This window comes from Cygnus atratus, chromosome 2, assembly GCF_013377495.2.
Source record: "Cygnus atratus isolate AKBS03 ecotype Queensland, Australia chromosome 2, CAtr_DNAZoo_HiC_assembly, whole genome shotgun sequence".
Lineage (NCBI taxonomy): Eukaryota > Metazoa > Chordata > Aves > Anseriformes > Anatidae > Cygnus > Cygnus atratus.
This window is the reverse complement of record NC_066363.1, coordinates 80,163,327-80,177,111: the sequence shown is the minus strand read 5'-3', so window position 1 is coordinate 80,177,111 and position 13,785 is coordinate 80,163,327. Positions and strand designations below refer to the sequence as shown.

At 40.3% G+C, this 13,785-nt stretch overlaps 1 protein-coding gene across 2 annotated transcripts in view; it reads left to right on the top strand.

Annotated features, from left to right (window-relative positions):
- Positions 1-13,204, top strand: part of BCL2 (BCL2 apoptosis regulator) — a 92,516-nt gene extending 79,312 nt beyond the window's left edge. For both annotated transcript variants that reach the window (XM_035552668.1, XM_035552670.1), the window contains one exon: positions 8,425-13,204. In XM_035552668.1, the coding sequence (XP_035408561.1) occupies positions 8,425-8,559 (135 nt within the window). In that variant the 3' untranslated portion in view covers positions 8,560-13,204. The remainder of the gene's footprint in view (positions 1-8,424) is intronic.
- The last annotated feature ends 581 nt before the right edge of the window (positions 13,205-13,785 follow it).

The window sequence follows — 13,785 nt, the reverse complement described above, 5'->3', positions numbered from 1 at the left end:
GCACTTCTGCAGTGGGATGCCTGTTGTTTGTTTTGGTGTTGGTTTTGGAGGTGCAGGGGCAGAGATTATTTGCATTTCATTAAGGCTTCATATTTTGTTTTTGCATGGTGACATTTGAATAAATCTAACGGTCATAGCTAACAGGTTACAACTGTGCATGCAAATGAATTTAAGAGCTGTTTTGAATAGCAAAACAAAAGTCCTTCAATCTGTTTGTGAATCATATCCCTACATCCTGATTTTCCTTGTTCTTTTCATACAGTCCCTGTTACCTGATAACATTTGCCAAAGGACTTTCTGGATGAACAGAAAAATTGAAGATTTCATAGCCAACCCTAACCTGTGAGCACTCTGCCAGGCAAGGCAACTTACAAAGCAAGCATGGGCTCAGTAGGGTTCAGCTCATGGTGGCAACAGGCAGCTTTTATGTATACTATTTAGACAGTTGACTTTGTCTGATATTCCCATTTGTCTCAGCCCTCACAGACTCTCCTAACTCCTCTCCCTGCTCAGTCACCCTTCATAAGTCTCCCGTGTCTTGTGGTTTCGTGCAAGTGGTGAGCAGAACACAAAGGAGGAGGAGAAGGAGTGGACAGGAGTTACCCGCACCAAAAACAATCTTTTCTGAGCCAATGCAGACCAGGAACTTCCCCTTATATTAAATTCCCATTACCACTTAGCTGTGAAATGATGAAAAAACATGGACAAGCCACTGAAAGGCCTTCAGGAACAGCCCCACAAGGCAATTCAGAAGTGCATATGCACACTGATGCCGGTGATCTTCACACCTGTGTGTGATAAGTGCTGGAAGGGGGCTTACAGTTTGCTCCACCGGGCTGCCTCACTGCCGGGCCACATCTGCCTGCCTTGCAGCTGATGCTGGCACACAGCACCCACCAGGGTACAGCATGCAGGGTCTGGCTCAGGAAATGGCAGGAGAAAGCAGTGAGAAAAAAAAACGCTACCTCGTCTCTTCCTCAAATAAGGCTTTTACAGGTGAGCAAAAATGGTTTGGGCCACTAACGAAGTGTAGCTTGCCAAAGAAAATACATGCACAAGCTCATATGTTCCAGGTGGCTGCTGGTAGAAGTGTAGCTGCCCATTTAAGTCTTCAGCATTTTTTATTTGGCTCAAGGGTTTTTTTGTGCTTATTCATTAAATTGCAGATTTATCGTAAGGTTACTTTACGTAACCCTCGCTTGTTTCATTCCCCCGGTAAATCAGCTGATTGTCACAAGATTTAAAAAACAACAACCAAAGCCTGCTTCAAGCTGTGTGAGGAATGCATGGCATCTCTGAAGAAGGTGCCACTTCACCTGAACTTTTACCAGAGGCTGCTGCAGCAGTGCAGTGTTGTCCAGCACAGGGCTGGAGCGCTACGGCTGCAGCAACGCTTCTGTGCTGCTGGAGCTCAAGGCTGAGTGCAAGGCAGGCGAGCCAAAGGTATCTGGATCAGAACTCCCTGTTTAGACAACAAACAGGGGATCAAGTATTTCCCCAAGAGATGTTAAAACAAGCAGCAGAAAAAAAAAATGCATGACTGGTCCCTCGTGGCTCAGCTGATGGCACAGCCTGCTCAGACTAGTTCGGTTTCACCCTTCGCATTCACGTGCACTGCCTGTTCTGGCAGAGACCACTTCAAGCAAGCCCTTCCTTGGCAAACCCTTGGTCTTTCTGTCTTTCTTTTCCCTGTTTACCTCAGCTAATACCTGCGCCTCAAGCCCTTTCACAGCACAGCTGGATACATTTATTAAACAAAACCCTCCATTACTGAAGTGGTGGGCTGATGACAAAAGCTGTGCCAAAGCACTTTGAACATTTCTACAAGCAGCTACTTTCAGTTCCCATTTCTCAGACTGTTACATGATTTAACTCTTTTGCAGCAGCCTGAGAGTAACAGACACTGGCAGCTGGAGCATGCAGGGAACATAATAGTGTATGTGTTCATATTTCTCTCTGTCACTAAATTACAAGCCGGCTCCAAATTTTCAAATTTAGCTTTCTAATTTAGGTAGGCTATTTCCAGTGTAATGGCACTCAAATTGAAAGTAAATTACTAGCAAGACAGAATTTAGACCAGACTTTGAGAGAACAGGCCTGTGTTGCCATTCAGACCCATTTTGTCCTTATTTTTGGGTCATTCAAAAAGTTGTAAGTGTTCCCAATACATCGTGCTTCTTTGCAAAGGATATGGTTGGGTGATGGTACAGTATGAGTTCCCTTAGCAACTCCATGATGCTTGCTCTGTCCTCCAAAGTGATCCACAAATCACTGTGGGTGTTTGATAAGTTTGTATGTAAGTATGAACTCATTAGAAGTGATTTGATAAATTTGGCTAGAAGAAGATGGCCTAAAACCGGATGGTTCTCAGTGCAACTAAGATTAGTGAAAATACGTGCAATTTGTTTCTGTGTACAAATTATATACAGCTTCTAGCATTCAACCCAAGTAGTATGACTCCAGAAGCTAAAACCAAACTGCTAAATATTGATGTAAGAAAATACCAAATTAGTTGAATGGGCTTATAAATCTGCAGAAGCTCTGAAAAAGCTGTGAGAAGAACTTGTCAAGGACTGAGTAGAGCCTGAGCAGAGTTTGACTGTGTTGTTTGAATACGGAGGAGTTTGTTCAGACTGCCTTCTTGACTTCTTTCTCTCCATAATGCTAATATTGCTCCCTCAGAAGTGGCACCCATTAAATGCCACCAATGAGCCGCTACAGTGACATTATAGCTGATGCCAGGAATACCTCATTTTAATGTCGGCCTTTCCAGGAATAAGAAAACCAGGCAGCCTCCCCTAGGTCTGGGCTTTTGCATATTGCAGAGCCACGTCTAACTGAATTAAGTAGAGATGCCAAGACGAAATTGCTGAAACATTTCTCATGCTGACTTGGTTTAACAAGAATGCAGCCTTGTCTGAACACTGCATGGCTTGCCATACAAGTTGAACGATCTACACCTTACTAACCCCATATTTTAAGGGTTGACCATAGCCTGGGTTGATCCTCCATCTCTCTCAACTATGGAGCAAATCCGTCTGCTGCCAGGTTCATTATCCAGAACCATGAACAGGAACAGTCATCCCCTTTACTATAACCAGTCAGATTAATATATTTCTAAGCATATGCATCGGTTTTTATGAACAAATCTAACTGCAATTAGTCTCTACTCCTTAGACGTCACCATCTGAGAGCCATGTTTAGACAGCAAAAAATCCAAATACTATTTCCATTTATTCGAATTTACATGGCCTTCCATGAGAGCCTGGCATCAGTAGGAGCAGCAGGATATGCCCCCAAGACCACAGGCTCACCAGTGCAAGTATTTAAACAAAAAGATAGCAAGAACAAAGAACAACAAACAAAGAACTTAGGTGAGACCACTGTGAAGAGAACCAGTTTTGTCCAAAGACAGAAACCTCAGATATCACTGGAGAAACAAAAGGGTATGCAGGCAGCAACTAATCTAAGCTGCATATCTAAGGGGTATAGTGAAAACAGAAGGCAGAATAGATTCATTTCTACCACTGACAAAGGTGAGGGGCAAAAAAAAATAAACAAAACAACAGAAAACAAAACCAGAAAAACAACCAACCAAACTAAAAACACCCTGGATGGGGATTTGATCGGGCATACACATGCTAAAGCCAGTCCCTGGGCAGGTTCCCTGCCAGCGGTCAGCAGAGTGGCGTGGTGACACCTTCTTTTCCAGCACATTATAATTTGATAAAGTGCACCTGGCTGGAGTGCCAGCATGTCAGCACTCCCAGGCAGAAAAAGATATCGGCCTCTCTAAAGATACCAACCTCGTGAAACACCACACTCGGCACACCACCGTCTGTGGCTGAGCTGTCCTGATTTGCATGTCCTCACTACTCGAGCTTGCATAAAAGACCCATGGACGCTTCAGGAGAATAACAGCTACAGATCTATTTTTTTATGTTCCAAGAACTTTTCTCATTAGCTTCAGGATGACATTTTAATGAGGTTTCACTGCATAGAAAACAGGGGATGATTTAAGCAGCTCTCTCGACTCTCTCCCTCCCCAAACTCTCTCTGAAATGAGTTACCATGCAGGATCGAAAGCTTTTACGAGAATTTATGTCGCTCATATTGAGGCAGTGGTGAGTGAAAAGTCATTCAGCTGCTACATCTTGGCATCGGAGTGAATGTCATTCCCTCTCCCACCGTAACAGATGGCAGAGCCGTGTCATTCAAACCTGGGCAGGTTTCTTCAAAAGCGTGGAGCTGGTGTGTGTTTGTTTGTTTGTTTTGGAGTCACGGAGAGGGCAGCATGAAATAGCCGCAAGGCAATTCCCGTTCAGTAAAATGGAAGTCTCACTGGCTCTTCATTCAATACAATGTGGCTCAAGAGGATATCCTGTCAAACCAATGATAACGAGGGAAATAAAGTCACTTCCTCAACAGCTGTTTGATTCAGGTAGAAAAAGGAAGTCTTTACTTCCTCGTGTTTGCTCTCCCCACCACCCCCTCAGTCACAAATGCAGAATGCCATGCCGAGGCTGGCTTTTCCCTTTGCATAGTCAGGAGGGAGCAGTCGTGTCATTAATGCTTCGCTGGGCGCAGCATATGGGAAGTATTTACTCCTCTGCAGCCTGGAAGCTAGGGCCTGCCTCTCGGGCAGGGATGAAGGCCGAGCTGCAAAGGGACCGAGACTAAATAAACTCCGAGTGCAAGAAAAGAATGTTTGTGTAATTAAAGAGGACATTTGTTTCGTGGATCAGCACTGCCAAATTTGGGCCAGCGGAAGGGGAGGGCAGTGTGATCTGGATCCTCTGCTTTGAGACGGCCCTGACGCAGGGCACTCTCACACCTCCTCACCCTCGCAGGCAAAATTCAACAAACTCCATTTTCGCCCCAGGCTCCCTGGAAAGCTGCTCAGTGCCATCCCCACGGTGTCTCCCCACGTGTGGTTCAGCAGGCAGGGGGGCTCTCGGCATGCCCCTGGCCTGCCAGTCGGGCCTGAGAAGGTGAGGCCGCCATCTCGGGTGCGTAGTACCAAGAGGGACCTAGGCAGAGCATCTTTCCCTCCAACACGCCATCTTTCCTGCTGGGTGGAAACGGTCAAGGTGAATTTGCACAGTAAACCAGCGATGGACTGATTTGACTTCATAAAAGCTTCCAAAGAAATTACTTTCAAAAAACTTACAGGGCTGAATGAAGAGTTCTTTTCCGTATAACTTTTAACTGCCCTGATATAATTTTACATCCAGGATATAACTTTCCATTAAATTTTAAATAGGCAGGTCTTAAAATAAAGGCCTACAAGCGTTTTCTTTCCAATTGTGTAAGATTTCCAGAAAGGTTGACCAAGCCAGGACTTACCTCGGTCTATTTGCCAAGGGGACCCTTGCTTTCATTATAAAGAGTGCTTTTCAGAGTACATCAAGTGTTTCAAGCAATTTTGCTAATCTTATTTGTTTTAGAGCAGATTCTTTTATTTTAAACAGACCGGTTTAGGTGACAAAAATCCAGTGACACATACATGGGTTTATAGAAGGAGACAAACCTTATGAAACAGTCAGGATTCTGTTTAGGGTTCTCTTTGTGCTAAAATAGTTTCCAGTAATGGGTCATACTTCTCTCCCCTCTCGCCTTGTTTTAGTACATAAAATGGACATGTGTTTATTTAAAACAGGTTTGAAACTTAAACAAATAGTGACAGGCTGTTCAAACAAGCTTCGGAAATAGGCCTAATCAGGATGTTTGAGAAGGGGAGGAGGAATGATCATAAAGAGCTACTTGTAATATATAGTGCAGACACCATTAGGTTGGGTTCATGTTATTGTTGTAATAATCTCTGATGAAAAAGTACTGCATGCTGCACAGTTTTTGTTAGCATTCCTCATTTGAACCATAGGTTATGCCATACTTTTGCCTGGTCTTCAAATGTTACTGTAACCCTCTGTCCATCCTCATAGCAAGTACCGGGAGATCAGTGAGTCATTGGAAATGGCCTTCAGACCAAACTGGGCTGAATGTTCCTAAACTGAGGTATAAAGAAAGCACAAAATAGGCTCATTTTGCAGTTGATAGTGTGTGTGCATCAGCTGTCATAACTATACAGAAGTGAGACCCAGCCCACTGAAAGAAACCATGGAAATATAACATTAAAATATTTTCACGACTTGCATTTCCATGTTTTGTTTTGTTTTTTTCATTTCCTCTCTTTTCCACCCATAATATCACCAAGTGTTGAACTTTACCCTTCTTGTATTTTTATAAGGCCCGATCTTGAACTCCCTATCCAGACAAAGCTCCCATGGAAGTCAGTGAGCCTGCACTGGCGGCAACAGGATTTAGCCCAGTCTGTAACATTTTAGGATATTGTGTTACTTCATAGCCTTAAGGAGAAATAAAGGAAGCTTTCCAAAGAGCTGCACTGCAAACTCTGTGCTTTTCAGCTCTGCAACAGCACAGCTGAATATTAAGGCCAGAGTTTGCAAATGTCTATTTCAAAAACCAGGCAGCAATGAGAAAGTTGCCAAATTTTCTCAGGAATGAACAGTTTGCTTTAAGACATTCCCCCCAAAGGTTAAGCTGCTTTCACTTAAGAATATACCCTTGGATACCCATGCTTGAAAATGATTGCCTGGAGTAACAAGCATTGAGAAATAACAGGAGGAACGTGATTCAGGTCAATCTGTGGGCCAAATCCTATAGCTATTCTGTTACTGACACACTCATTCTTATATACAACATGCACCAATATTATTTAATGTAAAGACATGTTTTGAAATTACATACATTTTACTTATTTGAGTCTCACTCAGCATCTAGTGAACAGGCAAATGGCACAATATAAAAAAACCTTACACGCCCTCTCGTGGTATAACCACAAATGCTTTTATTTTTACAATAACTAGAGAACGCTGATGATGAAGGCTAATTTAACTTATGTAGTTTATGGAAAATACACCTGGCTGGAAGGTTTATATGAATGGTGGAGACCTTTCTGTCTTAATTCCTGCAGTAATCCATGACATATGTGCAATTTTAGAAGGCAGGTTACCTCCTAGCTTAGTAACATTACAAAACATCTAAAGGCATCATAACATAAATAGAGAATGTTTACATACACCAAAAAAAAAAAAAGGAAGGAAGCCTAGAGTAATAAGGAGGGATGGGAAACTCCACACTGGATAGCTATTTCATGGGTTTATCTCAGTAGTTTGAGTGCACGCCTCGACTGGTTGCAAAATAAAAGAATTGTCCTAAACCCTGCTATGAGTTGTGTCCCATTTTTAAAGTCATTCAGCTTTACTATTTATCGCTTTCATGCAACACGGTATAATTTACCTCTCAGAATGCTCTGAAGTTTCATGTTTGTAAGGAATCACGGGCAGCTTGAAAGAAATACATTAACCGCAGGGTGTTACCGGTCTGATCACTAGCCTAGTAAAATCCGACTGTATTTATGGACCACAAAAACTTTAATATTTAAACAGGCTTTCCATTCGGTGCCTGCATGCATCTCCAGACATTCTCAGAGCAGCTCTCATTACGTACGGGACTGCATCTTGAAGGAGGAAACACAACATGTTTTGGGCTCAGGGCAAGCATTCCCTTTACCCCCGCACACAATTCAACTTGGGGGCAGCTGTGAGAAGTGGCCAACCCTCTGGCACTGCCTATTTCCCCCTCCTCTTCCTCATGCTGAAGGTAGTGGCTGTAAGCTCCAGGGCAAGTCAGGCTGACAAGACAACCACATGGAGAAACAACTCTTTTTTCAGGGCTGGGTTACTCTTGTGCCAGATCAGCTGGTTGGCCCGACTGACCCTGCAGCCAGACCAAAGTATGACTATCAGGAGCTCAGGACCGAGATGTTACCCCTTCTGGTGCCAGTCATGAAAGACCAGCAGAGGCATAACACAGTACTGCACCTTAACAGCTTTAATCCACACAGATGAAACATCTCAGTGGCTACTACGTGTAGTCTTCTGAACCCACCCCTAGGGAACCCAATAAACACTGCCTTATTTTCAGCAACACCGACCAGCAAAATAGATGCCCCATGTCCAGTGGAAACAAAAAGTTTGGAGAATGAAGTTCCATTTACCTCCTTTGTGTATTTTTGTATTTATACAATGAGGAGCCAAAAGGGAGGTACTCATGTTTTAAAATGCTGTTCCTGTATTTTCTGTTAGACTGTGCATGCCTATAGCAGATGTCAGGCTGTAAGCAATTACAGCAATGTTTGTAAAGAAATAGGCAGGAGAACTTTGCACTAAGCACTGCACAAAAACATAGCTCCCAAACCACTATTTTAAAAGGTTTGTGTTGTTTTTTTTTCTTTCCTTTTTTTTTTTTTTTCCTGCTGGATGACCACTGTGCGTGAAGAAGCTCCCCTCCCTCTCTTAAAAAATTACTGGGATTCTGATATTGCTTTATTTCCCTTTCTAGGATGCCTTTGTGGAGTTGTATGGCAACAGTATGAGGCCTTTGTTCGATTTCTCCTGGATCTCTCTGAAGACTATCCTGAGTTTGGTTCTGGTGGGAGCTTGCATCACTCTTGGCGCTTATCTCGGACATAAGTAGAGTCACCCAGTTTATCGTGGATTACAAAAGTCTTTCAAAACAGCAAAATAATATTTTTTTTCTGTAGCACAATGGTATTTTATGAGCAAAACAACTTCCTGGCTAAAGATTAAATCAGCTATTACTGCCAAAGGAAATATCATTTATTTTTACATTGCAGGAAAATTATTTATTAAAAGATATTTACATTTTAACCTGCTATTCTCAGAAACTCTGCAAGTTGTATCTGTCATCACATCATGTTGTTATTCTTACCTTTAATGAGCCCCATTGTCTTTTAGGTTCTTTTTTTTTTTAATTAATGCAGCTGGCTGGATTATTTTATCTCTGAAGAGCAAATATACTGACAAAGACCTACCTGCTTACACTTAGGAAGGCAGTTACTTGAGCTGCTAAAGGCTGCGTAATTGTGTTGATTTTCCTAGCATTTTTTTGGATGGCTGGGAGGGATCTGAAAGAAAAGGTCAGTGTGAACGAAGTTCTAACCCTGTCCTGCCAGCAAGAACTGACGGAGTAAACAGTTCAACATGGTACATACGTGCAGTCAAAATGGCAACTTCTTGAAGGACACTTGGCTATCCCTACAGTTTGAAATATGATTGCCTATGCCTTGTAAACATGCGTTTTCAAGTTACCAGTCGTGCCATCACATCATAGTCATACTAGTATCATCCAATACCCTAATGTGTGTCAACTGAAATAATTTTTAATAGAAGTGTGAAGTTAAATCTTTGGGGCTTGCAGGAAATTACTGTTCCAATGATTTTCTCAGCAGTAAAACATTTTCATGGCTATTGACACAGAAACATCAGGAGACCTTAAGTGCCTGCTTCGACAGAGCAGAGCTGGAGTCTGAAGACCTGACCTGTGTCCCACTTCAGTGGGCTCGTATCTGCAACTAATCCTGTTTACTTACGGAGCTCCTCCAGGGGTTTGAAACCAATTAAATGTGGTTCTCTAAGTCCCTGAAAGTTGAAAAAGATTTTAATTTTATTCGGCAAGAAACAGACCTCAGCTGAGTTACAAATTAGCTCTGACTATCCTTGTTTATCAAACTGGACACCAAAATCAAGCTCATTTTCATAACAAAAAAAAAAAGAACGTGAGCTTTATCCTCCTGCCCCTCACCCCCAAAATTATTTCATGGTAATAAATTCCTAAGACTGTCTACAGAAGAAAGGATGACGAAGAAACTCCAACTCCTCTATCTGGACAGAGACTCTCTGACACCTCGGTCGCACAGGTGCCTACTGTCATTTCAAGCGAAAACAGGGTGGGGGAAAAGGGGAGGGTGAAGTCATCTGCCCCTATTTTAAATGCAACTCAAGTACAATTAATGCAGACTACTTGATATACAGTTTTATAAACAGACCTGTGTTCTGAGACCAGACGTGTCGATATATGTCAGAGCGGGGCTTTTCCATGTGCTCGGAGGGGTCCAGAATTGCTGAGGAAGCAGAAGAATCCGAGTGTGTCGCACGGACTGCTCTGAGTAATGGAAATCTCCGTCTCCAATCAAGCGCTCCTATTTTTTCTATGAAACTTTTGAAGTCTGGGATTTGTGGGTAAATGGACATCCAGAGAGAGAAAGAAAAGGTTGCAAAGCTCTGAATAAAACGTACCGTACAATACAGAAGTGCTATAAGGCTGAAAAAATGCAGTGAATAAACTGTAGATTCAACCTCAAGATTTCAGTTGGATAACTTTGTGGCATTATATGCAAAATAGCTCCATTAACTTGGGAATGTAATATGTTCAATGTTAAGGCTGTAGTCGATGTTGTGTCTTCAAAGCTGCTTTTTTGTTTGTTTGTTTGTTTTTAAGAGTTGTACATCTCAGCATTTTTACTGCTACTTAGTCATGGCACCTACACTTCGTATGAGCAAAGACAGAATGAGCTTACTTTTCAAATTTGAAATTACTTTTAATTTTATAGAAGCATATAAAGGAAATGTTTCTAAGAACACAAAAATGTGATCTAAACTAGGCTTGATTTTAAAAAAACAGCATCAAAACAGAAACACCTGCAATGTTTTTAGAGTGCTTCTGTCAGAAGTGAGCGTATACATGCAGGATTCATATGAAAAACATTCTAAATGAGAGCAACCAAGTATTGCGGATTGAGTGTGGGCTTTGTATTTTTTCAGCTACAAAGCTGAATTTGTTTGAAGCCAATTTCCAAACTGGAATTGGCTGGTATCGAGCTAATGTTTCATTTCACAATCTAGTCTTCGTTTCAATTTGTGCCCATACGCCCATTAAAGTTCATGAACTATTAGACCTCAAATTGTTTCAATATTGTTTATTTTATTAAAGGTTTACATTGTCAAAAGTAATAAAAGAGTAACTATCAATTCCAGTGCTGCTATACTACAAGGATAATTTGAATGGCTTTTATTTTTAATACCTTCCAATGGCAAAAGTTTTTTAAAGCTGCTTTAGAAATAATATGAAGAAGACACATGATACACATTTAAATGAATATTGAGGATTTTGTGTTCTGTTGTGTCTACTCACTGGACTTTCCAGTGTACTAGTTAATACCAGGCAAAAAGAAGAGTTGTGATGACTGTTGATGATTTTATTTTATTAAAGAGCTAATGGAATTTTCCCATCCTGACTGCAGAATAGTACAGTATTGTGGCTGCATTAGCTATAACGGTAGTTGGTAATACATTTATTAAGAATCATAGTAGAAACATTGAATGTATATAAAAGCTTGAACTTCTTTAATAAAATCCTCTCCTCTCACTTACGCATTTCTTTTGCAATAATTCCTGTCTTTCCTATTCTTCATTACACTGTCACATAGAATTTTGTTCCACAAAATGCCTTACAGACTTTCATGCTCCAAGACTACACTTCAGTGAAAATCCATCCTCTGTCACTACGCAAACACACATAGCTGGTCACTCCCTGTGTACCCGAGTTGTCAAAGCAAAAGTTAAAAAAGGAGGGACACTTCTGAAGTTGGTTAGGCGTGGAAGATCAGAGGACAACATAGGAAGAGTTCAAGAAGTAGAGGGAATCAGAAAGCTCACTGAAATATCTCCCTGGTTAAAGATGACTGTTAAATGGAATTTGTTCATCTTTCATTCTTTCCCTTGAAAAAGGATGATACAAAGGCAGACTAACCGATTACAGAGACCCCATGATTATTCTTCACAGTAAAACTTAATTCTGAAGGCATTCTTTTGCAAAACAGAAAATCCTTAGGAATTTGAGAGAAATACTTGATTTGGCTGTATTTAATTTATTTGTCATTAATTCCTTTTCACTCCATTTATTAAGAAAATAATGAAGGAAAATATTTAGCTTCTGAAATAAAATATCTCTACAATCACCTAAGATCTGTTACAGATCAGTAACTTAGGAACAAATGGAAAAACAAGAAAAAAAATCTGCAAGCATTCTGAAATCAGAGCTGACACAAAGGAAATTTCTCAATAGAACAAGCACTGGATCCAACAAAGGAGGAGTGAGGCTGTGGAGGTAACAGAATATACAGATAAGGAAGGGGGCTGGAAGATATGGAGAATGACACTGGTATGTAAGAAAATCTCAAGTTTCAGATGATGCAGGAGTGCACCCAAGGTGGTCTGAAAAATAGCTTTTAACTAAAACTGGATACAAAGTCATGCACTACAACATGACTATAATTACTAAAATTTTTCAATCGCAATTTTTTTTAAAAAGTATTATAAAATTATCCAATCATTACAAACCTTCATTGGTTTGCTGTTATGATTTGAGACTACGCAGTCTGAGTAGGGTTGCACTAATAAAGAACAATTATGAAAAAAAAAAAGTTTCTTTGAAAGCAGATGTGCAAAGGAAACATTGATGTGGTACAGTTCAAAGAATACAGACCCAGGACACCCCAGCCTTGCATGCACACAGTCTCCCTAGCTCAGTCAGTGGGATTCAGATATATATAAGGTCTGCATGCTTTGACCCTGAAGCATGACACTGTGCTTAGCTGTGCACCTGCATTCAACTTCACAAACCTAGAGGTCCTATTAATTAAAAGTGTAGTGAAGTAGCATGTTTAAAGCCTGTCTTTTCTTCCTCTGTCTTTAAACAAGCTAGCAAAATGATTCATTTGTATTATGAGTTAATGGCTCAGTACTAAACGAAAAATTAAACATCTTTTGATTTATAAGCATAAAAATTCTTTCTCATTGCAAAAGCCCAGCTTTGTTTTTCATTCCTCTCTCTCTTTCAAACCAGGCTACACAAAAAGAAGACAAAAGAGCCAATTTAATCTGTATTTGTTTTAAATCACACTCGTATACTAAGTTAATGCAGCTTCATCACATGATGAAATCTTTCTCACCAAGTTATACAGCATTAAAAATTCCACACAGAACTATATATTTTTATAATTTAAGTAGCATATTTTTTTTCTTTTTCTTCTGAATATTTGAATTTTAATTATCACCAGCATAAATGTACATAAGCAGATATCGTTTACCCAGTACCTTTGGATGATGTATGTATGGTAATGTAGTTTGTCAGTTTATCATCATTTAATATGATTATGTTGTTCTTTGTCTTTAAAATGTTATAACAACATGCTGCCATTAAACTTTCCATGTCTGTCTAGTTAATATTGTGAAAAAATAATAAAGCACACTGTGAGTTACTTGTTTTGCATTTGAATTGTTTAGGATTGGTTGATAAAACACTACTCCAACATTCATGAGTGCAATCCTATAAATGAAACATTTCCTTCTTGATTGTTCTGATGACATGTTCTGCTTGATATCAACATCTTCAGGCTACAGTGAGACTGTAGAAGTACTACTCACCCATGCTTTTTCTCCAGATCCAAAGTATTTGATGATTTTTGTAAAGCCACAGATCTTGGAATTATGGAAATGCAACTGTCTTTGAGCTTTCTTAAAAAAAAAAAAAAAAAAAAAGCAATAAAAGAAAAAAAACTTTCTACACTACATGGTAGCAGGCATGCTTTAAGAACACATACATACAAAACTTACATCTTTGAAGTTTATGCGACAGAGGCACATAAACAAAATTTTAGTGTTTTTTTTTTTTAATGCTGTGCTATTTTTCAAGCTAATATCAAAATGTTTAAAAGTTGTGTGTGGTAGCTTGTACGCATAGCAGGTTTGTATTTAACCCAGAGTGCACTGTGCAAGAATGTATTTATAAAATTCACCTTTGAAGGCCCGATGAACTTGTGTCCACAGGCTTCCCATAAGA